At 61.1% G+C, this 23,022-nt stretch overlaps 1 protein-coding gene and 1 long non-coding RNA gene across 2 annotated transcripts; one reads left to right on the top strand and one right to left on the bottom strand.

Annotated features, from left to right (window-relative positions):
- On the bottom strand, positions 1-16,065 carry AGXT (alanine--glyoxylate aminotransferase). Its single transcript, XM_069600150.1, has 11 exons — positions 14,444-16,065; positions 14,158-14,350; positions 12,764-12,828; positions 12,050-12,150; positions 5,556-5,626; positions 4,673-4,757; positions 3,136-3,231; positions 2,511-2,580; positions 1,337-1,432; positions 604-732; positions 1-332 (listed from the first exon to the last, which is right to left on the bottom strand). The coding sequence occupies exons 1-11, from the start codon at positions 14,951-14,953 to the stop codon at positions 225-227; spliced, it is 1,524 nt and encodes a 507-aa protein (XP_069456251.1). The 5' UTR covers positions 14,954-16,065; the 3' UTR covers positions 1-224.
- Positions 13,720-18,295, top strand: LOC138445827 (uncharacterized). The gene is made up of 4 exons (XR_011259013.1): positions 13,720-13,826; positions 15,297-17,146; positions 17,992-18,083; positions 18,185-18,295. It is a non-coding gene; the product is annotated as an uncharacterized lncRNA (long non-coding RNA).
- The last annotated feature ends 4,727 nt before the right edge of the window (positions 18,296-23,022 follow it).

The raw sequence follows: 23,022 nt of genomic DNA on the forward strand, positions 1-23,022 counted from the left end.
TGCTGAAGCCACGGCTTTATTGAACCTCCGTAGGAGGCCGGGGACCTATGGGGGCGACAGCTCAAGGGGAGGGGCTGCGGGGCCATGCGGCCGCACCAGGAGGCTCCACCGGGAGGGGACGGGCCGCCTGGGCGGGGCAGCCGCTGTCCGCTGCCCCCTGCAGAGTCTGTTCAACCAGGGGCCACCCGCCTGCTCCCACAGTGGACGAGGGACAGACAGCCCGCTCACAGCTTGCTGCGGGGGCAGCACTGCAGGGCCTCCCGCAGGGCCCGGGTTACTCGGTCCACATTCTCCCGTGTGGCGTTGCCGCCCAGCAGGCCGATCCGCAGCACCTGGGGGCAGGGCAGGGGGAGGAGGTCACCTCGGGTCGGGACCTGGCTGCCATGACTGAGGCTGGCGCAGAGCCGGCTGGCATCCCCCAGTGCGGGAGGCGGGGCAGAGGGTGCCCTCGTCTGAGGCCACTCCCGGCTTCAGAGAAAGGTGTCCCCTTTCTGCTGCCCTGGCCCTCCGCTGGCCGCTGGCCTAGCCTGGGCCTGGAGCACTCACGGTGGGCCTGGAGCACTCACGGTGGGCCTGGAGCACTCACGGCCGCAGGGCCCTTACCTTCCCCGCCGAGGGCCCAAGGCCACCCGCAATCTCGATGTTGTGGTGGTCCATGATGTACTTGACGATGTCCCTCCAGTCATAGCCCGCGGGGACCACCACGCTGGTGATGGTGGGCAGCCGGAGTGCCTGCAGGATGCATGGGGCTCGGGCCCCTCATGACAGATGCCAGGCAGCCCCCCTGGCCGGCCTCCAGAGGGGTGGCGGGGAGGGTCGAGCATGGAGGCGGGAGAAAGGGCCCAGAGAGCAGGGTCCCCACCCTCCCAGCAGCCAAGTCCTCGGACTGGTGCTCAGGGCAGGGCTTCCAGCCTCCAGGGACCACCCTCCCAACCCCGCCCTGTGTCTGCTGTCAGGCAGGTCACACGCTGAAGCTCGGGGTGCCTGTCTCATCCAGCACACCCCACCCCAACCCCTTCCAGGCTGGTGTCTGGCCAGGGCTCTGCGGGTGAAGGGGCATCTTCCAGCTCACAGATCACCCACGACTCCAGGCAGGAGGCTTTGGGGGGGAGTAGGGGCACCCACATAAGTGTCCTGAGATCCAGAGGCCAGAAAACTGTGACCGTGACCGTGACTGCCCCCACCCCAGACCCACATATTCAGACGGGGGCTGGAGAGGTGCTCTCCCTCTCCCCACCCCCTCCTGCTGCTCCTGCCCTGCCCCTTGCCCTCTGCCCCCGCCCCCCGCCCCTGCCCTCTGACCCCCTGCCCCTGCCCCCTGCCCCGCCCTCCTCACCTGGTCCTTCACGAACAGCTGCAGGCCCAGCCCCTGCAGGCACGTGTACAGGTACTCAGAGGCCTCGCGGTGCTGCCGCCAGCTGTTCTCCAGGCCCTGGAGGGACAGGTTGCAGGCTGAGGGGCGAGTGGGTTCCCTCCTTGGGGGCCAGAGTGGGAGAAGCTGGCTGGTATTCACAGCAGGGGCGCTCTGGCCTGGGGAGGGTCTCCCCTCCTGTCCTGGACACTGAGCCCCTTGGGAGCCCCCTTGAGCCGCAGGTTTAGGACCCTGACTCTGCCCAAGGGCTGGGCCTCGGCCTTTTGGGGGGTGTGGAAATGGTCTGGAGGCGGAATAGCCTGGGCCCCAGCCGGCAGTTGGGTCCTCCAGGCCCCTGGGAGGGGCATGCACCTAGCCAGAGGCGGGGGGCTGGCCAGGTGTGGAAAGTGCCCTTCCAGCCCCTGACCCCACAGGCCCTGTTCTGGGGGCCCAGCCTCCCTGCTTCCAGAGCTCACAGCTGGGGCCCCGCTCTGGAGACCACCCCCCAAGAGTGCAGCCTCAGCCTCTCTGGTGGCACAAGCCAGCCCGAGGCTGGGACAGCCCTGCCCGCCCAACCCAGGGCGGTGATGAGGTGAGTGGACACAGGGCAGATGTGGTCAGCACAGCATGCAGCCTCACTGAGGCTGGCCGAGGCCCAGGCCTCTCCCTGGCCCCTGGGCTGGCTCCAGGCTGGCCCCTGGGGGCTGTCCCGGTGCGTTTCTGGGCCTCTTGGGTCCCGAGAGTGCGGACACTGCCCCGGTCATGGGCGCCGCCCTGGTGGCGTCACAGCCGCTGACCCGTGCGGCTCCTGCCCTCCTTGGGAGCGGCGGGCACAGCGGGGCTCCTGGAGGGGGTCTCACTCCCCAGCCCTCCCTCGGGCCCGCCCTCTCTCCTTCCCACCTGGCCTCTCGGTTCACAGGCTGCCTCCCCTCTGGGCCCTTGTGTGCGCTTTATTGGGAGCCAGAGGGCAGAACGTGGTCACACCCGTCCCATCACTGCCCCCAGCCCTGCTCAGAGCCCTCCTGCCCCAGCCTAGTCTCCTCCAGCAAGGGCCCCCAGCCTGAGGGAACCCTGGGGAGGGGCTCTGGGGGCTCCCTGGCCTCACCCTGCGGGACCCAGCTCCAGGCTCCCTGACTGGCGCCCCCACCCCACCCAGTACCTGCTCCACCAGGTGGGCCAGGCTCTCCCTCAGGCTGTACAGGCTGATGACGGGGGTGGTGTGGTGGTACCTGGAGCACAGAGGGGGGCCCGGGTCAGTGGGCGTGGTCGGGCAGTGCCTTGATCTCCCCCAGCCGTGGCTGATCGGGTGGGGGCGGGGCTCTGGGGAGGGGCACCAGCTGGGTCATGGGGGCAGGTGGACGGCAGTGGAGGCCGGGTACTGGGTCCCGCCTGGAGCCCAGTGCCTTGCTGTGACCACTGGGCAGGGCACAGTCTGGCATCCCCGTCCCCGAGGGTCATGTAGGGGCTCAGGTTAAGATAAAGTCCCCTCAGAGAGAAGCCTGGGGAGCCCTCCTTTTGAGAAGTGGATGAAGCGGAGGCCCAGGACTGGGAAGCTGTCAGGCCAGGTGTGAAGTGTCTGCAGGAGTGTGAGGACTTCCCGGAGGAGAGGGCCTCATGGAGGGGGGCGGGGACCACGCCTGGGGCCTCGAGGACTGGGGGGACCCCTGAGGGCATTTCAGGCCTGGCACTGGAGAGCCCGTGGCTCCAGCCGGGGTGCAGGGGAATGAAGACGGGGGCTCCCCCTCCCTGTCAGCCCCTGTTCCCTCCCGGCTTCCCCCACTCACGTCCTGGGCCTGTCATCACAGCCCCAGAAGTTGGCCAGCCACTGGATGTCCAGGTAGAAAGAGACGGGCTTGGTCTTACGAGCATAGATCTTGTTTCTGTGGAGAAAGAACCAGCAACAGTGCCCCTTGTTTCTCAGAAGTGAGCCGGGTTGGGGGTGTTCAGGCCCGCGGGGGTCCAGCCCATGCCTTTGCCTCAGGGCTGTGAGCCTGTCCCGCGGGACCTGGGCTGGCGCCGTCCACCGGTCTCCTCCCGCGGAGTCGCCCTGCTCTGTGCTCAGGTCAGAGAGACGGATGGGAAGGTCTGCCGCATGGTGAGTTCAAACACAGAAAGACTGCGGAGGAGCCCAGTTTGGGGAAAGCATCAGGGACACTTGTTTGGAAAACTGGGGAAATCTGAGGACTGCCCTAGCCATGCTGTCTCCAGACTGCCGTTCTAACCTACAGGCCCAGGACTCGGGCGGCCACACTCCAAGCTCCAGGCAGTCCGCCCATTGCGGGTCGCCCCGCAGGCCCAGTCCGCAAGAGCCCCTTCATCGATGTCTACCCTTCGCTGCTACTGCTCCTCCTGAATGCAAGGGTCTTCGCGCAGGGATTGATGCTTTCCAGCTGTGGTGCTGGAGAAGACTCTGAGAGTCCCTTGGACTGCAAGGAGATCCAACCAGTCCATCCTAAAGGAAATCAGTCCTTAATATTCATTGGAAGGAATGATGCTGAAGCTCCATTACTTTGGCCACCTGACGGGACTCATTGGAAAAGACCCTGATGCTGGGAAAGATGGAAGGCAAAAGGAGAAGGGGACGACAGAGCATGAGATGGCTGGATGGCATCACCAACTCGATGGACATGGGTTTGGGTGGACTCCGGGAGTTGGTGATGGACAGGGAGGCCTGGCGTGCTGCGGTTCACGGGGTCGCAAAGAGTCGGACCCGACTGAGCGACTGAACAGCAGCAATACGTGAGTCAGACTCCTCTGTCTGGCTCAAGCCTGAAGTCAGGGAGACACGCTCTCAGCAGCCAAGGGCCTCTGCTCAGTGCTGAACGGGCTTCCTGTCCAGTTGCCTGGCCTGTCCCTATGCTAAACGGATGCCAAATGCATAAGACACACAGGTGTACTGGCCCTGGGGTTTTCTCTGCTTGTTCAATGCATTCGACAGCCTTTATTGCTCAGTTATCTGTCTGTCCATTTATGTGTTTCAGAAATCTGAACACAGGGTCACCACATGCTCTGTGTTTAATGGTGAAATTTGAATCTAAATCATTTAAAAGTATACCCACAAATAATGGCAGAGGGGAGACTGAGGCTAGAGGCCTGGGAAAGAGCTTCATCTCTCCTGGGGGCAAGTGAAGCTGGGGTTCACTGGAGGGGCCTGGGGACAGCCTGGGAAGAGCCCAGTGCCCCGGGCTGGGAGACCCCGGGCTCCCCAGCAGGCCTTTCCTTCCACTGGGCCTGTCCTCTCCCTCCTTGCCACCCCCCGGGGCGGCAGTCTGACCTTCGATGCCAGTCTGGTCCTGGGTGGGGCGGGCGGGGCTCACTTACTTGGCCTTGTCGCTGAAGGAGATGAGCGAGGTGCCTGGGGGCGCGTTCAGGACCTTCTGGGAGCCCGAGTACAGGACGTCAATGCCTGCGGGAGAGGGGCGCATGCTCAGGGGCCGTCCTGGGGGGCAGTCGTGGGGGCGGTTGTGGGGGCCGCCCGGCCCAGCAGACGTCGGGGGAACCTGGGACCCACCATCCAAGCATGCTGTAGGACCAGACCCCTCTCCTGCAGGCCCAATACCGTTCCAGGCAGGCTGAGCTAACCGGAGGACCCCGTGAGTGTCTGCTCGGCGTGGCAGACCCACACGGCTGGGGTCAAAGTGCAGGCAGAGAGGGTGAGGGTGGCCCAGGGGGGAGGAAAGGTGATGCTCTCACACCTTGAGAGCGCCCACAGGGCGCCCCCACCGCCAGGGCAGTTTACGATACGGGCAGCAGAAGGGGAGGGTGCTGGGCAAGCAGCCGGGGGAAGACGGAGGGCCAGGGCTGGGACCCGAGCCCCGCCCGCTGCCGCCTCCCAGAGGCTGGGGCCAATGGGAAACCGAGGCCCGGCTGGACGGGGCCCCAGGTCCCTGCCCTGGTTGGCACTGCCCGCACCTGCCCCGTCAGGGCTCTGGTCCTCTCCCACTGCTTGTCCTGCAGCGTCCCTTCCTCCCTCCCTCTCTCCCTGGGCTTGTCCCGGCCCGACGGCCCAGCGGGGACATGGGCTGTGGTCAGTATGGAGAGTGTCCAGCCCTGGGAGGAGCTGGCGCGTGCCTGGGGGCCTGTGGAGACCCGGCCCCGTGTGGGGCTGACGGACGTGCAGGCCCCGGCACAGGGCACGGGACACCAGCGAGGACTTCTGACCCTCAGGACCCACTGACAGGCTGGGGTGGGGGCACACACTCACCCTGCCGGTCCATGTAGATGGGGGCCCCACCCAGGGATGCCACTGAGTCCACCAGGAGCAGGCACTGGTGCCTGGGGGAGGGCAGCAGAGAGAAGCAGGGGCCTCAGACTCGGCAACCTGCCCTGAGCTGGGACCACGGTCAGCCCCCAGCAGAGCAGATGTCACACGGGGGGCTCAGGATGGCCAGGGCCCCCGGGCGCTAGACCCCGGCTTCCCACACAGGTACTTGACAGGGCCAGCTGGGCAGTCTGCGGGTCAGCTGGGTACCCTGAGCTCGCAGACCCCAGGGCCGTGTGGGGTCCAGGGAGCTGGGCAGCAGAAGGCTGGCCCTCCGTCTGTCCGGCAGCCCACGGGGCAGACGTTCAGCGCATGCGGAGGACAGAGTCCAGGAGCAGCCTGAGCTGAGCCTCTGACCCTCCTCCACCCCGCACTTTCCTAGGAGAAGGGCCCAAAGACCGTTCCCTGTGGGCCTCTGGGAATTTTAGCCCAGGTGATGCTGGTGAGCGTGGCCCCCTGGACAGGACTCCAGGGGGCAGGTGGTCCTGGTTGGGGCTGTGCCCAGTGGCCCCATGGCCCCCTTGGGGGACAGCAGGTCTGCCAGGATGATCCAGCCTGGAGGGGGAGTTTCTCTTCTTTCCCCCTGTGGTCAACTGTCCAGAGCAGGGCTGCTGGTCCTGGAAAGGGACCCCGTAGAGGGGTGGGGGCCCTGAGGAAGCCAGTGGAGGGCGGGGGCTTCTCTGGGGCTCTGGGGTCAGGGCAAGGTGGGAGGCCCTGGGCCCAAGGCTGCAGGGTTGGCATTGAGCCATAACCAGCAGGGAGGGAGGTGGCACTCTGGGGATACCTGATCCTGCTCTCAGACGGGAGGGTACACATAGCCTTTGCCCAGGGCCAGGAGGACCCCAAGAAAACCTGAACCCCACTCCACATGAGAGAGGCGGGGATGAGCCCAGCGGGAAAGGGAGCTGGAACTGCACTCTTACTTCCTGTGGGGAGGGGCCTGCCAGCACCCCAGCACACCCCACCCTATCCCCAGGCTGGCTCTGAGCTGGGCTTGGCTCTGCCCCCAGCACTGACACTCAGGGCCAGGCTCACCTGAGGGACAGGCTCACCTGAGGGACAGGCTCACCTGAAGGACAGGCTCATCTGAGGGGCCAGCCGCACCTAAGGGCCAGCCTCATCTGAGGGCCAGGCTCACGTGAGGGCCAGGATCGCCTGAGGGAACAGGCACACCTGAGGGGTCAGGCTCACCTGAGGAGTCAGTCTTACCAGAGGGCCAGGCTCAGCAGAGGGCCAGGCTCACCTGAGGGGCAGGCTCACCTGAGGGACCCACCTCAGCTGAGGGACAGGCTCATCTGAGGGCCAGGCTAACCTGAGGGGCCAACCTAGAATGAGGGACAGGCTTACCTGTGGAACTAGTCTCACCTGAGGAGCCAATCGCACCTGAGGGGCAGGCTCACCTGAGGGGACAGGCTCACATGAGGGGTCAGGCTCACTTGAGGAGTCCAGCTCACCTGAGGGCCAGGCTCACCTGAGGGGACAGGCTCACCTGAGGGGTCAGGCTCACCTGAGCCCCAGGCTCATATCAGGGCCAGGCTCAAATGAGGGGCAGGCTCACCTGAGGGCCAGGATAAACTGTGGGGTCAGGCTCACCTGAGGACCAGGCTCACCTGAGGAGTTAGGCTTACCTGAGGGGACAGGCTCACCTGAGGGCCAGGCTCATCTGAGGGCCAGACTCACCACAGGGCCAGGATCAAATGAGGGCCAGGCTCACCAGAGAGCAGGGCTCACCTGAGGGGTCAAGCTCACTTGAAGGCCAGGCTGACCTGAGCGCCAGGCTCACCTGAGGTGCTGGCTCACCTGAGAGGCCAACCTCACCTGAGGGACAGGCTCTCCTGAGGTTCAGGCTCACCTGAGGGCCCAACTTCACCTGAGGGACAGGCTCATCTGAGGAGCCAGCCTCACCAGAGTGGCCAAAATCACCTGAAGGCCAGGCTCACCTGAGGGCCAGGCTCACCTGAGGGGAAAGGCTCACCTGAGGTGTCGGAGTCACCTTAGGGCCAGGCTCACCTGAGGGGCCAGGCTCACCTGAGGGCCAGGCTCACCTGAGGGGAAAGGCTCACCTGAGGTGTCGGAGTCACCTTAGGGCCAGGCTCACCTGAGGGCCCAGGCTCACCTGAGGGCCAGGCTCACCTGAGGGCCAGGCTATCTTGAGGGGCCAACTCAAAAGAGGGACAGGTTCACCTGATGAGCCAGCCTCACCTGAGGGGCCAACATTAACTGAGGGCGAGGCTCATCTGAGGGACAGGCTCACCTGAGGGGAAAGGCTCACCTGAGGTGTCGGAGTCACCTTAGGGCCAGGCTCACCTGAGGGCCCAGGCTCACCTGAGGGCCAGGCTCACCTGAGGGCCAGGCTATCTTGAGGGGCCAACTCAAAAGAGGGACAGGTTCACCTGATGAGCCAGCCTCACCTGAGGGGCCAACATTAACTGAGGGCGAGGCTCATCTGAGGGACAGGCTCACCTGAGGGGCCAACTTCACCTGAGGGACAGGCTGAGCTGAGGACACAGCCTCACCTGAGCGGCCAACCTCACCTGAGGGCCAGTCTCACCTGAGGAGTCAGGCTCACCTGAGGAAGGCTCACCTGAGGGTTAAGGCTCACCAGAGAGAACAGACTAACCTGAGGTGTCAGGCTCAACTGAGGGGCCAGCCTCACCTGTTCCCCAGGCTCACCTGAGGGGCCAACCTGACCTGAGGTCCAGGCTCACCTGAGGTCCAGGCTCACCTGAGGTCCAGGCTCACCTGAGGGGCCAACCTCACCTGAGGGACAGGTTCACCTGAGTTCCAGGCTCACCTGAGCCAATCTCACCGGAGGAACAGGTTCACTTGAGGGGTCAGGCTCACCTGAGGGCCAGGCTCAACTGAGGTGACAGGCTCACCTGAGAATTTAGGCTTACATGAGGGCCAGGCTCACCTGAGTTTACAGGCTCACCTGAGGAATCAGGCTTACCTGAGAGCCAGGCTCACCTGAGTGCCAGTTTCACCTAAGGGAACACGCTCACGTGAGGGGTTAGGCTCACATGAGGGACCAGGCTCATCTGAGGCGCCAGGCTCACCTGAGGAGTCAGGCTCACCTTAGGGCCAGGCTCACCTGAGGGACAGGCTCACTAGAGGGCCAGGCTCACCTTAGGGCCAGGCTCACCTGAGGGACAGGCTCACTAGAGGGCCAGGCTCACCTGAGGGCCAGGCTCACCTGGAGGGACAGGATCACCTGAGGAGTCAAGCTTACCTGAGGGCCAGGCTCACCTGAGGGGTCAGGCTCTCCTGTGGGGTCAGGCTCGCCTGAGGGGTCAGGCTCATCTGAAGAGCGAACATCACCTGAGGGCCTGGTTCACCTGAGGGGCCAAGCTCACCTGAGGAGCGAACATCACCTGAGGGCCCGGTTCACCTGAGGGATCAGGCTCATCTGAGTTCCAGGCTCACTTGAGAGGACAGGCTCACCTGAGGAGCCAGCCTTACCTGAGGGGCCAACCTCACCTGAGGGCCAGGCTCACCTGAGGGGCAGGCTCACTTGAGGGCCAGGCTCACCTTAAGTGTCAGGCTCACCTGAGGGGTCAGCCTCACCTGAGGGGCAGGCTCACCTGAGGGGCCAGGCTCACCTAAGGGGACAGGCTCACCTGAGGGACAGGCTCACCTGAGGGGCCCACCTCACCTGAGGGCCAGGCTCACCTTAAGTGTCAGGCTCACCTGAGGGGTCAGCCTCACCTGAGGGACAGGCTCACCTGGGAGATAGGCTCACTTGAGGGCCATGCTCACCTGAGTGCCAGGCTCACCTGAGGGCCCAGGCTCACCTGAGGGGCAGGCTCACCTGAGGGGCCAACCTCACCTGAGGAACAGGCTCACCTGAGGGTCAGGCTCACCTGCGGGGCCAACCTCACCTGAGGGACAGGCTCACGTGAGGAGCCAGCCTCACCTGAGGGGCCAACCTCACCTGAGGAACAGGCTCACCTGAGGGACAGGGTCACCTGATTCAAAGGCTCACCTGAGGGCCCAGCCTCACCTGCGGGCCAGCCTCACCTGAGGGACAGGGTCACCTGATTCAAAGGCTCACCTGAGGGGCCAGCTCACCTGAGGGTCAGGCTCACCTGAGGACCAGGCTCACCTGAGGCGCCAACCTCACCTGAGGGACAGGCTCACCTGAGGGACAGGTTCACCTGAGGGGCAGGCTCACCTGAGGGCCAGTTCATCTGGGAGAGAGGCTCACTTGAACAGCCATCCTCACCTTAGGGGCCAGGTTCACCTGACTGGTCAGACTCAAATGAAGGCCAGGCTCACCTGAGGGGTCAAGCTCATCTGAGGACCAAGCTCACCAGAGGGGACAGGCTCACCTGAGGTGTCAGGTTCACCTAAGGGCCATGCTCGCCTGAGGGGACAGGCTCACCTGAGGAGTCAGGCTTACCTGAGTGCCAGGCTGAACTGACAGGCAGGCTCCCCTGAGGGGCAAGGTCACCTGAGAGCCAGGCTCACCTGAGTGCCAGTTTTACCTAAGGGAACAGGCTCACGTGAGGGGTTAGGCTCACATGAGGGACCAGGCTCATCTGAGGCGCCAGACTCACCTGAGGAGTCAGGCTTACCTTAGGGCCAGGTTCACCTGAGGGACAGGCTCACCAGAGGGCCAGGCTCACCTGGAGGGACAGGATCACATGAGGGGCAGCATCACCTGAGGGACAGCTCAACTGAGGGTCAGGCTCACCTGAGGGGACAGGATCACCTGTTGGTTCAGGCTCACCTGAGGGCCAGGCTCACCTGGAGGGTCAGGCTCACCTGAGGGCCAGGCTCACCTGAGGGGTCAGGCTCACCTGAGGGGTCAGGCTCATCTGAAGAGCGAACATCACCTGAGGGCCCGGTTCACCTGAGGGGCCAAGCTCACCTGAGGAGCGAACATCACCTGAGGGCCCGGTTCACCTGAGGGATCAGGCTCACCTGAGTTCCAGGCTCACTTGAGAGGACAGGCTCACCTGAGGAGCCAGCCTTACCTGAGGGGCCAACCTCACCTGAGGGCCAGGCTCACCTGAGGGGCAGGCTCACTTGAGGGCCAGGCTCACCTTAAGTGTCAGGCTCACCTGAGGGGTCAGCCTCACCTGAAGGGTCAGGCTCACCTGAGTCCAGGCTAACCTGAGGGGCCTTCTTCACCTTAGGGACAGGCTTTTCAGAGGGCCAGGCTTACCTGAGGGGCCAACCTCATCTGAGTGACAGGCTCACCTGAGGGCCAGGCTCACCTGAGGGGCCAACATTATGAGGTACAGGCTCACCATAGGAGCCAGCCTCATCTGAGGGGCCAACCTCATCTGAGGGCCAGAGTCACCTGCGCGGTCAGGATCACCTGAGTGCCAGGCTCACCTGAGGGCCCAGGCTCACCTGAGGGGACTTGCTCACCTGAGGAGTAAGGCTTACCTGAGGGTCAAGCTCACCTGTGGGGCCAACCTCACCTGAGGGACAGGCTCACGTGAGGAGCCAGCCTCACCTGAGGGGCCAACCTCACCTGAGGTCCAGGCTCACCTGAGGGACAGGGTCACCTGATTCAAAGGCTCACCTGAGGGCCCAGCCTCACCTGAGGGCCAGCCTCACCTGAGGGACAGGGTCACCTGATTCAAAGGCTCACCTGAGGGTCAGGGTCACCTGATTCAAAGGCTCACCTGAGGGGCCAGCCTCACCTGAGGGCCAGCCTCACCTGAGGGTTCAGGCTCACCTGAGTTGCAGGCTCACCTGAGGGTCAGGCTCACCTGAGGAGCAAGCCTCACCTGAGGGGCCAACCTCAACAGAGGGACAGGTTCACCTGAGGGTCAGGCTCACCTGAGGGGTCAGGCTCACCTGAGGGCCAGGCTCACCTGAGGCGTCAGGCTCACCTGAGGGGCCAGCCTCACCTGAGGGATAGGCTTTCCCGTGGGGCCAGCTCACCTGAGTGCCAGGCTCACCTGAGGGGTCAGGCTCACCTGAGGGCCAGGCTCACCTGAGGTGTCAGGCTCACCTGAGGGGCCAGCCTCACCTGAGGGATAGGCTTTCCTGTGGGGCCAGCTCACCTGAGTGCCAGGCTCACCTGAGGGGTCAGGCTCACCTGAGGACCAGGCTCACCTGAGGGGCCTGCCTCACCTGAGGGCCAGGCTCACCTTAAGTGTCAGGCTCACCTGAGAGGTCAGCCTCACCTGAGGGGCAGGCTCACCTGAGGTGCCAGGCTCACCTAAGGGGACAGGCTCACCTGAGGGACAGGCTCATCAGAGGGCCAGGCTCACCTGAGGGGCCCACCCCACCTGAGGGACGGGCTCACCTGAGGAGCCAGCCTCACCTGAGGGGCCAACCTCACCTGAGGGTAGGCTCACCTGAGAGATAGGCTCACTTGAGGGCCAGGCTCACCTGAGGGCCAGGCTCACCTGAGGGGCCAGGCTCACCTGAGGGCCAGGCTCACTGTGGTCCAGGCTCACCTGTGGGTATGGGATTACCTGTGACAGAGCTCCCCATAGCCGTTGAGGGGCTGCAGCACACCGGTGGACGACTCTCCGTGGGCCAGGAACAGGAGCACTGGCTTGTGCTGGGCCAGGGCCTGAGGTCGGAAGCGACAGCCTGAGGCAGAGCCAGCAGGGCAGGGGCCTCCCCGGGCCTGAAGCCCTCACATCAAGACCGTCCTTTCAGGGCAGGGCGAGGCCTGCCCCAGACACTGCCGCCCCACAGGCGGCCCCATAGATGGCCAGATCTGGGCAGCGGGTCCAGACACTCCTCCAGCCCCACCTGTGCTGGCAAGGCTGGGCATCTCGGGTCTGGGAGGAGGGCTTGTTCCAGGACGACGTGGACTTTCCTCCTAAGGAGCCAGAGCCTCAGCCCCCAACCGCATCCTCCTGGGGCCAGCGTGAGGTCAGCCCAGTTCTGGGCTGGTTGGGCTGATCCTGCCCGACAGCGGGGGCTAGCACCCCGAGATTCAGGCATGGCCTGCTCCCCACTCTCACTCCTGCCCTGCACCCTGCCACGGCCTGGGTCCTGACCTAGCTTCCTTGGGGAGCAGAACCCTCCCGGTCAAACTCCCACCTGCCCCAGGTGTGGGAAATCTTTCAGGGCCGGGAAGCTGGCCTCAGAAGCCCCGGGGACCTGCCATGGCCCCCTCCCCACCCTGAGCCGGCCCAGCTGACTGGCCCCTCCCTGGGCCATTGCGTCCTCCGTACCTCCTCCACCTCCTGTAGAGTGAAGTGGCCTCCAGGCGCCTTGACCATCTGGCACACGCGGGCTCCTGGGGGCAATGTGAGTGGTGAGCCCCCCGCACACAGGTGGGGACCAGCACTGGGGATACGGTGTGCTGAGCAGGTGGGCCCTCTGGGGGCCATCCACACCAGCCCAGCCGCTGCCCAGGGAGGAGCTTGGGGTGTGCTCAGTGAATCCAGGCACTGCGGCACGTGGGTGGGAGCAGGTCCCTCAGCTCTCGGCCCCCTGCTCTGGCCTCCTTCCCTGAGCCCAGCCAAGCGGGGGCATCCCTGTCCCTTGCAGCCCTCCCCACAGACAAAGTGCGGATCTGTGCAGGGCTGAGCTTCAGAGGGTGACATCAGAGGTGACTTTAGAGGATGACATCAGAGGTGACTTCAGAGCACGACATCAGAGGGTGACATCAGAGGTGACTTTAGAGGATGACATCAGAGGTGACTTCAGAGCATGACATCAGAGGGTGACTTCAGAGGGTCCACAGCGTTCGATGAAGGACTGAATGGGTGAGGGAGGCCTGAGCGGGCTTTGCCCTCTTTGCGGCCTGGGGGGTCCAAGAAGGCAGGCCCTTGTCCTGCTCCCCATGCACAGCAGACCCCCAGTCTCATATGCAGGAGGCAGGGAGGCCCAAGACCACCCCAGAGCCCCAGCCCGGGGATGTGGGGTGAGGTGGGGAGCCCCAGGCCAGGAGGGTGCCTTGCCCAACCCAGGGTCCCTTCTTAAAGCCAGTGTGTAGACCGGAGGGGCCCCGGCGAGGGGTTAAGACCCCCTCGGGCTGTCAGGGGTTGTTCATTGACCTGGACCAAACGCAGCCGCGTGTGGAGCTGACCAGCCAGGAGCTTCCCGACATTTCCAAACCACGGTCAATCATTAAACCCAAAGCACACTCAGGCTCCGACTTTTGTCTGCCTCTCAAGAAAATATTACTCCAGACTGCAAACTCTGTCTCTACCTCAGCGTTTTGCAGCTCCAGGAGCTGCTTCTGAGATTTTACGGGAGATGCAGCTTCTGGAACTTTGTCCTCTGACAGAGGTGGGGCTGGCCCCTAAAGGCCTCAGAGAGCTGGTCCCCTGGGTCTGAGCTAAGATCAGAGGACACCCTGCAGTGCCGACCCCTCCGTGGGCTCCGGAAACTGCTGACCCCAAGTTCCAAGACAGCACGGGATGGGGCCCTGGAGCATCCTGGGAGGAGGCAGCAGGCCGGCAGGAGGTGGAGGCATGAAGCGTGGAGAGGGGGTAGCTTCCACCTGGGGAGGGCCTGAGGTTGGTAGCCGGACCTGGGTGCTTCCAGGCTTCACGCTGGGGTGGGAGGCCTTGGGGAAGGACGCAATGAGGGGGCACACCCCCCCAGCCCCGTCTCTTACCGATGCGCTCCGCGATGTCCTGGGCCCGCTGCCCCCAGATGCCGCTGACCCCGACCAGGAAGGAGTCACCCGGCTCCAGCAGGTTGAACAGGGCAGCCTCCAGGGCGCAGTGCCCGGAGCCGCTGATGGCCAGGCTGAGGGGGTTCCTGGTCTGGAACACGTACTGGATGCCTTGCTTGATCTCATCCATGATCTGGGGGTGGTGGACACACGGCTCACAGCCTCCCCGCTCCCACTCCCGGGAGGAGGCCCCCCAGGGACCGGGACTGAGACCCCGGTGACTGACCTGGTACACCTCCTGATGCATGTGTCCAAGCACCGGCAGCCCCCCGGCCGCCATGACGCGGGGGGTCAGGTTGGAGGGGCCGGGCCCCAGCAGAAGCCGGCTGGGGATGAACAGCGGTTTGCTCAGGGCCGCTGGGGGGGCCACCAGCAGCGAGTGGGAGGCCATAGTCCTCACCCAGCCTGTCGTCCTGTGTCCCAGGACTGCCCTGGCTGCGGTCAGTGCCCAGAGCATTTCCCAGCAGCCCCTGTGCTGGATGACCAGGTACCGCAGGGCACCGGAGTGTCCAGGAGGCGAGCCTGGTGGGGGGGTTTCCACTCCACCCCCTGCCTTTGCTGTTGTCGTTGTTACCTGACCGTTATCAATGTCCGGCTTGCGTGTAAAGGCCTGGCAGCAGGGGTGTCTGGGGAGGAGCTGGCAAAGTCCAGTCAGCAAGAACAGGACAGAGCTGAGCGAGCTGGCCTCTGCCCTCCAGCCCTCCCCCGCTCTGTCCCCAGGGACTCCCAGCCCCATGAGGCTGGCTGGCGCAGAGCGCCCCCATGTTTCACGAATAGGACCAGAGACCCAGCATTTCCGATTTGGTGGGCCTACTGGTTGTGTTAAAAGTTCTCAGCCCCGCTGTGGTGGTGAGGAAGCTGTCCTGGGGTGTGGGCCTGTGCCAATGATGCTTGAGCGACAGAAGGAGCCGTGGGCCAGACTCAGCCCAGGGCCAGAGCTCATTGACTCTCGCTCAGCTCTTGGAAAAACCCACTTCAGAAATACAGATGTCCTTTTGTGTGGTTTCTTTTTGATTCCGCATATAAGGGATGCCGTACAACATTTCTCCTTCTGTCTCTTACGCCGCTCACTATGACAGTCTCCAGGTCCACCCACGGGGCTGCACACGGCACTCTTGCGTGCTTTTCGACGGCTGCGTGATACCCACTGCGTGACCACCGTGTCTTCTGTGCCCACTCACCCGTTGGTGGGCGTTTAGGTTGCTTCTGTGTCCTGACTTCTGAGGACAAACTGCGATGAACATCGGGTGCGCGTATCCTTTCAGACCATGCTTTCCTCCGGGTGTAAGCCCAGGAGTGGGATTGCCGGGTCGCATCGTAGCTCTATTTCTAGATTTTTAAGGCACCTCCATACTGTTTTCCATAGGGGTGTACCAATTAATATTCTGACCACAGACAGACTCACAGACTTAGGGAACAAAGTCATGGTTTCCAGAAAGGAAGGATGGGGGAAGGGGTAGTTAGGGAGTCTGGGATTTACCTGTGTGTGCGTTCTCAGTCACTCAGTCGTGTCCAACTATTTGAGACCCCAGGGACTGTAGCCCACCAGGCTCCTCTGTCCATGGGATTCTCTGGGCAAGAATACGGGAGCGGGTGCTCATTCTCTTCTCCAGGGGATCTTCCATCGAATCCAGGTCTCCTACATTGCAGGCAGATTCTTTACCATCTGAGCCACCAGAGAAGCCTGGGATTTACACGCACACACTGCTGTAACCAACTAGGACCTCCGGTACAGCGCAGGGAACTCTGCTCAATGTTCTGAGGCAGCCTGGATGGGAGGGAAGTTGGGGAGAAAGGGTACGTGTATACGTGTGGCTGAGTCCTTCGCTGGCCACCTGAAACTGTCACAACGCTGTTAGTGGCTAAACTCCAAGATAAATAAGAAGCTTTCTGAAAAGCAGCCAAGAAGGAAGTGTGTGTGCCCACGTGCACACGTGCACACGCGGGCTCGTGTCCTTCCCGACCCTCTGGAATAAGCATTTCCTCTGTGAGTCAGCACCAAGGGTCCTGTTGTGCAGTCTCCATGCGCATAAGCAAGGGGTGCTTGCTGGGGGTCTCCTCCGCCCCTGAGTTGGCAGGTGAGCAGAATAGGTGCAACCACGAGCGCTGCCGCAGGGGCCAGGCCCAGGTGAGGACCGCCTGCCCAGCAGAGCCGCCGCTGGGCTGTCAGAGGAGCCCTGCACTGCTGGCGCCCAGGCCACGGAGGCGCCGACCGGGCGTCCTGAGAGTAGACCCTGCTCCATCCAGACCGCAGGGGCCCGGGTTGGAGCTCGCTGGGGGCTTCCTGTTCTGGGTTCCAGGATCTGACGCCGGGGCCACAGCAACCAGGGAAGCAGTGCAGCTTCCACGGAGGCTTCACGGTGGACACGGAGGCTTCACAGTGGACGCAGAGGCTTCACGGTGGACGCGGAGGCTTCACGGTGGACGCGGAGGCTTCACGGTGGACGCGGAGGCAGCCACGCTCCCCGGGGCCTGCGCGCGACCTTGCTCCACAGGGCCTCGCCTCCCAGCTCTGCGGAGCCCCTGCATTCAGCACTTCTGAACGTTTGTCTGGTGCCCTGGGGCAGAGGGACTCCACGAGCTTTAGCTAGGCTGGACAGTCAAGGCCTGAGCCCCTGGGGGACTTCACAGCCCTGCTGGGTGGGGGTACTCTGTCACTCAGATGGATGGACAGACCCAGGGGACAGGCCCTGAGTGGTGGGCAGACAGCAAATCGGGGCAGCTTCAAGGAAAGGGTCGGGCACCACTGCTTAGTCTGGTCCTGTCCTGGATAGGGGGGTCCAGTGGGCAAGCCCTCCCTCTCCCGCTCACTCTCCTGATGCCTTCCCCCTTCCTTACCAGCCCTCGTTCTGGACCGGGACCGAGTCTGGTTGCTCCAACCGAGGTGGCATCACAGAAAGAGAAGCAGGAGGCTCTGCTGGTGCCAGCGGTGGGTGAGGGGGTGGGCAGAGGGCCCGGGCAGCCTCCTGGGAGCCGAGAGCAGAGGCCAAACAGGGCCAAGAGCCCGGAGGAGGGGACACCCCCCAGGGGCTTCCGGAGGAGGTCGTGGGGGCTTCTGGGCTGGGTCTTGGCAGAGGGAGAGATGGGCCCACCCCAGGGCCCGCCAGGAGGGGTGGAGCTCGGGGCCTGGGCACAGAGGCACAGGCCCCGAGGGAGCCAGCAGCCTCAGGGATGCCGCGCCGTGGCGTCTGGGACCTGGTGCCAGCCTGGGCCTGCGGGGTCTCAGCTGGTCAGCCCTGCCTGGCCTGGTGCTGACCTGACCTGCCACAGGGGAGGAGGCTCCTGCCTTAGGGGGTCCCGGGTCACAGCTTGTCCACCCTGGGGGTCTCCGGCCTGCTGGAACCAGGGGGCCCCGGCCCACAGGGGAGGCCCCTGTGGCTGGGCTTACGCCCTGGCCTACTAGCCTGCAGCCCCTCAGGGCTCTGGACTCCCACTTGGCCACCGTCTGCCCACCGGGATCCAATCACTGGGCCTCCCCCACCGCTGCCACCTGAACCTGCCGCCCTCAATCCAGTCTAACAGGGCCATCTGTGCCTTGGCATGTACCGTCCCCTCCCTGGGGGCCTGTCCTGTGTTTGCATGTACTTGCCGGGGTCCAGCCCCGGTGGATCCAGGGTAATTCGAAGGGGAGACAGAGTAGGCGTCCTAGGAAAAAACTTATTTAATTACAGATAGAGAGAGAGATTAGAAACGGATAGTGTAGTAGGAAAAATAGTGGAGAAAAGGAGGCTGAATAACTTGGTTTACGTGGAATACCAATCACCACCTACATAGGCCACAAGCGTCTTTCCATTCTCCCAAAGGAGAGGAGGCACTGAGGCCTCCCCGGTCCGATCTTAGAAGCCCAGGCAGAATTAGCAGGCTTGGTGAGTACCCACGTACCAGATGGGAATTCAGCCAGAAGGGGAGAGAAAGACACGGGGGAATCAGTCTTTCCAGAAACTGATCCAATTTCTTTATTTTTCAGGTTTGCTTATATACTTTTTGTTATACATAGGGATGAATACAGAATCACGTGGGGGTCAGCACACCTGACCCTTGTCACAATCAGGTGCTTCATATAAAATTATACAAAGTTCTTATGGGTTTTACATCATCTTCTGGCCATGAGGCCTGCTGACATTTTATGGCCCTTTCTGATAACGGTCAGTCAACCAGAAAACTTATTTTTTTCCGGGGGTGATTTTTTCTTAAACCAAGCGCCACCTTCCAAATAAAGTTGCATTCCTATAGGGTGAGGGTGTAGTGGGTTACAATCAAGAAAGGAATTTACTTAGCCTAAGGTTTAACATGATTAATCTTAAAGGTTAATACTTATTTTTCCTATATGTTAGTTATATTCATTATAAGGGCAGGGAATATGGAGATTTAGCAGCAAATATTGGCTCAACAAATGAAAACCCTTCACCAATGTTCCCCGTAAGATCTATTTAGTCTTAAGATAGTGATAAAGTTACATTTTTGCATAGCAAGGACACGGTGATTTATAACAAAGTACAGTGATCTATAACAGAAGAGAAAATTCATTATCTCAAAAAGTCTAGTATTGCTAACATCAAAAACTACTCTATTTCCTTTTCTATATTCCAAATACATTGACTGATATATTCCCAGGTGCCTAAGGATATGGAGGCCTGGAGGCAATCATTGACTCAACAATGAGAAAAGCCCTATGCTAATTAAGACTTTCAAAATACTCCAAACTCTCTGTGCTGTTTATGGTTGAGAGGTAGTAAACAATCATGTTTTTGGCAGGAGTATGGATAATCCTGTCATACAAGCTAGTTTGCCAGCAGAGAGGTTTGACCTGAGACACCCTTGTCACACCTAGGGCAGGGAATTAGCAGTAATTATTGGCATAATAAATGAAAAACCCTTCACCAATATAATTCCTAATCAACCCACTATACTATGCTAATAATTTTCTAACTTTTCAAAAGAGTCTGTATACAGAAAGTTTAAAGCATCTCGTGCCTCTCATGGTTGGGAGGCTGTAAACAATCACAGTGGCCGGATGAACCCGCTCAGGCAGGCTAGAGAACCTTCAGAGGAGTTTGTAAGTTGAAACACTCTTGTCACACCCAGGAATTTTTATTAACTGGAGCTGCAAGTTAACTCCTTCTCCGAGAGAAATGGTGATGGGGGAGTTTAGTTCAGTTCAGTTCAGTCGCTCAGTCGTGTCCGACTCTTTGCGACCCCATGAATCGCAGCACGCCAGGCCTCCCTGTTCATCACCATCTCCCGGAGTTCACTCAGACTCACGTCCATTGAGTCCGTGATGCCATCCAGCCATCTCATCCTCTGTCGTCCCCTTCTCCTCCTGCCCCCAATCCCTCCCAGCATCAGAGTCTTTACTAATAAGTCAGCTCTTCGCATGAGGTGGCCAAAGTACTGGAGCTTCAGCTTTAGCATCATTCCCTCCAAAGAAATCCCAGGGCTGATCTCCTTCAGAATGGACTGGTTGGATCTCCTTGCAGTCCAACGGACTCTCAAGAGTCTTCTCCAAAACCACAGTTCAAAAGCATCAGTTCTTCAATGCTCAGCCTTCTTCACAGTCCAACTCTCACATCCATGCATGACCACAGGAAAAACCATAGCCTTGACTAGACAAACCTTAGTCGGCAAAGTAATGTCTCTGCTTTTGAAGATGCTATCTAGGTTGGTCACAACTTTTCTTCCAAGGAGTAAGCGTCTTTTAATTTCATGGCTGAAGTCACCATCTGCAGTGATTTTGGAGCCCCAAAAAATAAAGTCTGACACTGTTTCTACTGTTTCCTCATCTATTTCCCATGAAGTGATGGGACCGGATGCCATGATCTTCGTTTTCTGAATGTTGAGCTTTAAGCCAACTTTTTCGCTCTCCTCTTTCACTTTCATCAAGAGGCTTTTTAGCTCCTCTTCACTTTCTGCCATAAGGGTGGTGTCATCTGCATATCTGAGGTGATTGATATCTCTCCCGGCAATCTTGATTCCAGCTTGCGCTTCTTCCAGCCCAGCGCTTCTTCCAGCCCAGCGCTTCTCATGATGTACTCTGCATAGAAGTTAAATAAGCAGGGTGACAATATACAGCCTTGACGTACTCCTTTTCCTATTTGGAACCAGTCTGTTGGTCCATGTCCAGTTCTAACTGTTGCTTCCTGACTTGCATACTGATTTCTCAAGAGGCAGGTCAGGTGGTCTGGTATTCCCATCTCTTTCAGAATTTTCCACAGTTTATTGTGATCCACACAGTCAAAGGCTTGGGCATAGTCAACAAAGCAGAAATAGATGTTTTTCTGGAACTCTCCTGCTTTTTCCATGATCCAGCGGATGTTGGCAATTTGATATCTGGTTCCTCTGCCTTTTCTAAAACCAGCCTGAACATCAGGGAGTTCATGGTTCACGTATTGCTGAAGCCTGGCTTGGAGAATTTTGAACATTACTTTACTAGCATGTGAGATGAGTGCAACTGTGCGGTAGTTTGGGGGAGAGCCCCCTGTAAAGTCAGAGTTATAGATGAGAGCATAAAACAGACTCTGGTTTTGGGGGTAGATGCTCGGGAACAGGGGCTTTCCTGAGGCTCGATCCTGCCTTTGCATATGCCGAGCCTCCTTCCTCATGACCTTTGCCAAGGGCGGAGTTCCTCACCCTGGCTCTCGACATGTACTCTTCCCTCCCTGGATGCTTGTCCCTGTGTTTGCTCAGCCCTCCTGCTCTTCTCTCCAAGCTATGGCCAAGCCTCCCGCCCAGGGAGTCTGGAGTTCCTCAGAGGCCTGTCACCTGTCACAGGCCACGTGGGTCACCCTGTCTGTGTACGGCCTCAGGCGGGACCCCTCCATGCAGTGCTTCGGGTTCCCCTGTGGCACGTGGAAGCCTGGCCTGGAGTCCTGGCTGGCGGGTTGGTGGCATGGTGCAGCCTGGCCAGGTCACCCCCTGCGTGGCAGGGGTGGGTCTCTGCCAGGAGCAGGCCACTTGGAGCCTGTCCTGGGGAGCAGCCCTGTGGAGATGCCGTGTCCGCAGCTGTTTCTTTAGTCATGCCCTGGCAGGCGCCACAAGGCCTGGGCTCCGGACACCATCTGTCACCTGTCTCTGCCCCTCTCCTGGTCCAGCTGTGCAGCTTTCTTGTGGTCAGGGCACCGGGGCGAGGATGCCAGGCCTCGAAGGGCCAGGAGCCCAGCGGAGGGCAGCCTTGGAAAGCAGGGCTGAGGGGCCCCGGGTGCTCCATGCCCACCGTGATGAAGGTGGCCAGGACCCCAAGAACCCCTGGTCTCGCCTGTCCTCCCTGCTCTCTGGGCACCGGTAGGCAGCACGACAGCAGCCCCGGCCACAGGGTGACGGGGACACGTCAGTCACAGTAGCAGGTGGGCTCGCAGAAAAGCCCTGCATCCCAGGGGCTCCCAGGGTGCCCGCTCTATGGGCGTGAGTCTCGGCGCCTCAGAGGGGCTCAGCCCCTTCCCCTCTGGGTCCCCGGCAGGCTGTGTCATTCGTAAGGTGACGGTGGTGATAGGCAGAGAGGACGTGGGCTGGGGCTCCTGCGCCGGGAGCCTCCACCTGCCCCGTGAGGCGGGGGCTTGGCCACGCTGCATCCTGAGTGCCTGCTGCCTCCCAGCCTGCACCCCGGGGGCACAGCTGGGTGCTCACGGGCCGAGTTTACCAGGAAGTAAAGAGATACTTTGAGTAGCTCTCGTCATTCCGTGTTTGGGGCTATTTCCCGCTAACATTTGGACTGAAAATGCTGCTATTGAAGGTGGGTGTATGAATTCCATGGACAGAGGAGGCTGGCAGGCTACAGTCCTTAGCGTTGCAGAGTCGGACACGACTGGAGCACCTTAGCGTGCACACGTATATGGACGGCTGAGAACGGACGCGTGTGTACGGATGGCCGAGTCTCTGTGCTGTCCATCTGAAACTATCACGGCATTGTTAATCAGCTATACTCCAATACAAAATGAAAAGTTTTTTTAAAGTGTTGCTTTAAACACAGCAGAACCTTAATCCAGGATCTCCCAGGCGCCCCACCTTCTCACACCCCAGAACCCAGGAAGAGGCTCTTTGTGCGCTGCCCCCGCAGACCTTGGGAGACGACACTCGCTGGCCTCACAGTGTCAGACAAGTGGACCCAGGCTTTGTGGTGAGCCGGAGGGTAAATGCAGCACCAGCTCTAACTTCAGTTTAAAGTTCAGCATGAGAGGAGGACGTCAAAACCCAGGACTCAAGGTTTCCTGGAGAAGTGTGGCGAGTCCCCCGCTGACTGGACGCGCACGCCTGGCGCTTCCTCTCTTGAGTCACCATGGCGCTGGCAACAAGCCCTCTCTGACTGTTTCCCTTTTAACTGGAAGGTTCATTTTAGATGTGAGGGAAGGGGAAAGGGCTTCCCAGGTGGTGCTAGTGGTAAAGAATCCACCTGCCTAACGCAGGAAATGTGAGAGACGAGGGTTCGATCCCTGGGTTGGGAAGATCCCCTGGAGAGGGGCATGGCAACCCACTCTAGCATTCTTGCCTGGAGAATCCCGTGGACAGAGGAGCCTGGCGGGCTACAGTCCATGGGGTTGCAAAGAGTCAGAGATAACTGATCGACTCAGCACACACACACAAGGTGAAAGGTCACCCTGCCCCTCGTGCTAGGGAGTCCAGGGGCTCACGTGTCGTCAGGGACTGCACAGCCTGTTCAGCGGGTCCTCTGGGGGCCGTGACCGCAGGTCCCCGGTGGGGAGGGAGCTGCCCCAGGGCTGGTTTCCCCTGGCCCAGGCCTGCCACCCCCTGGCCGTGGGCCCTGTGCCCTTCTGTGATCCTCCAGGCTGTGCACGGGCTGAGGGCACCTGCCCA

This window comes from Ovis canadensis, chromosome 1, assembly GCF_042477335.2.
Source record: "Ovis canadensis isolate MfBH-ARS-UI-01 breed Bighorn chromosome 1, ARS-UI_OviCan_v2, whole genome shotgun sequence".
Taxonomy (NCBI): Eukaryota; Metazoa; Chordata; class Mammalia; order Artiodactyla; family Bovidae; genus Ovis; species Ovis canadensis.

Coding starts and splice junctions, on each gene's coding strand:
- AGXT (XM_069600150.1), bottom strand. CDS start 14,953: ATGGGGCTGGGAGTCCCTGGGGACAGAGCGGGGGAGGGCTGGAGGGCA. Junction 12,829..14,157: donor GGACATCGCGGAGCGCATCG/GTAAGAGACGGG, acceptor CATTGCCCCCAG/GAGCCCGCGTGTGCCAGATG. Junction 3,232..4,672: donor TCCTTCAGCGACAAGGCCAA/GTAAGTGAGCCC, acceptor CTTTCTCCACAG/AAACAAGATCTATGCTCGTA.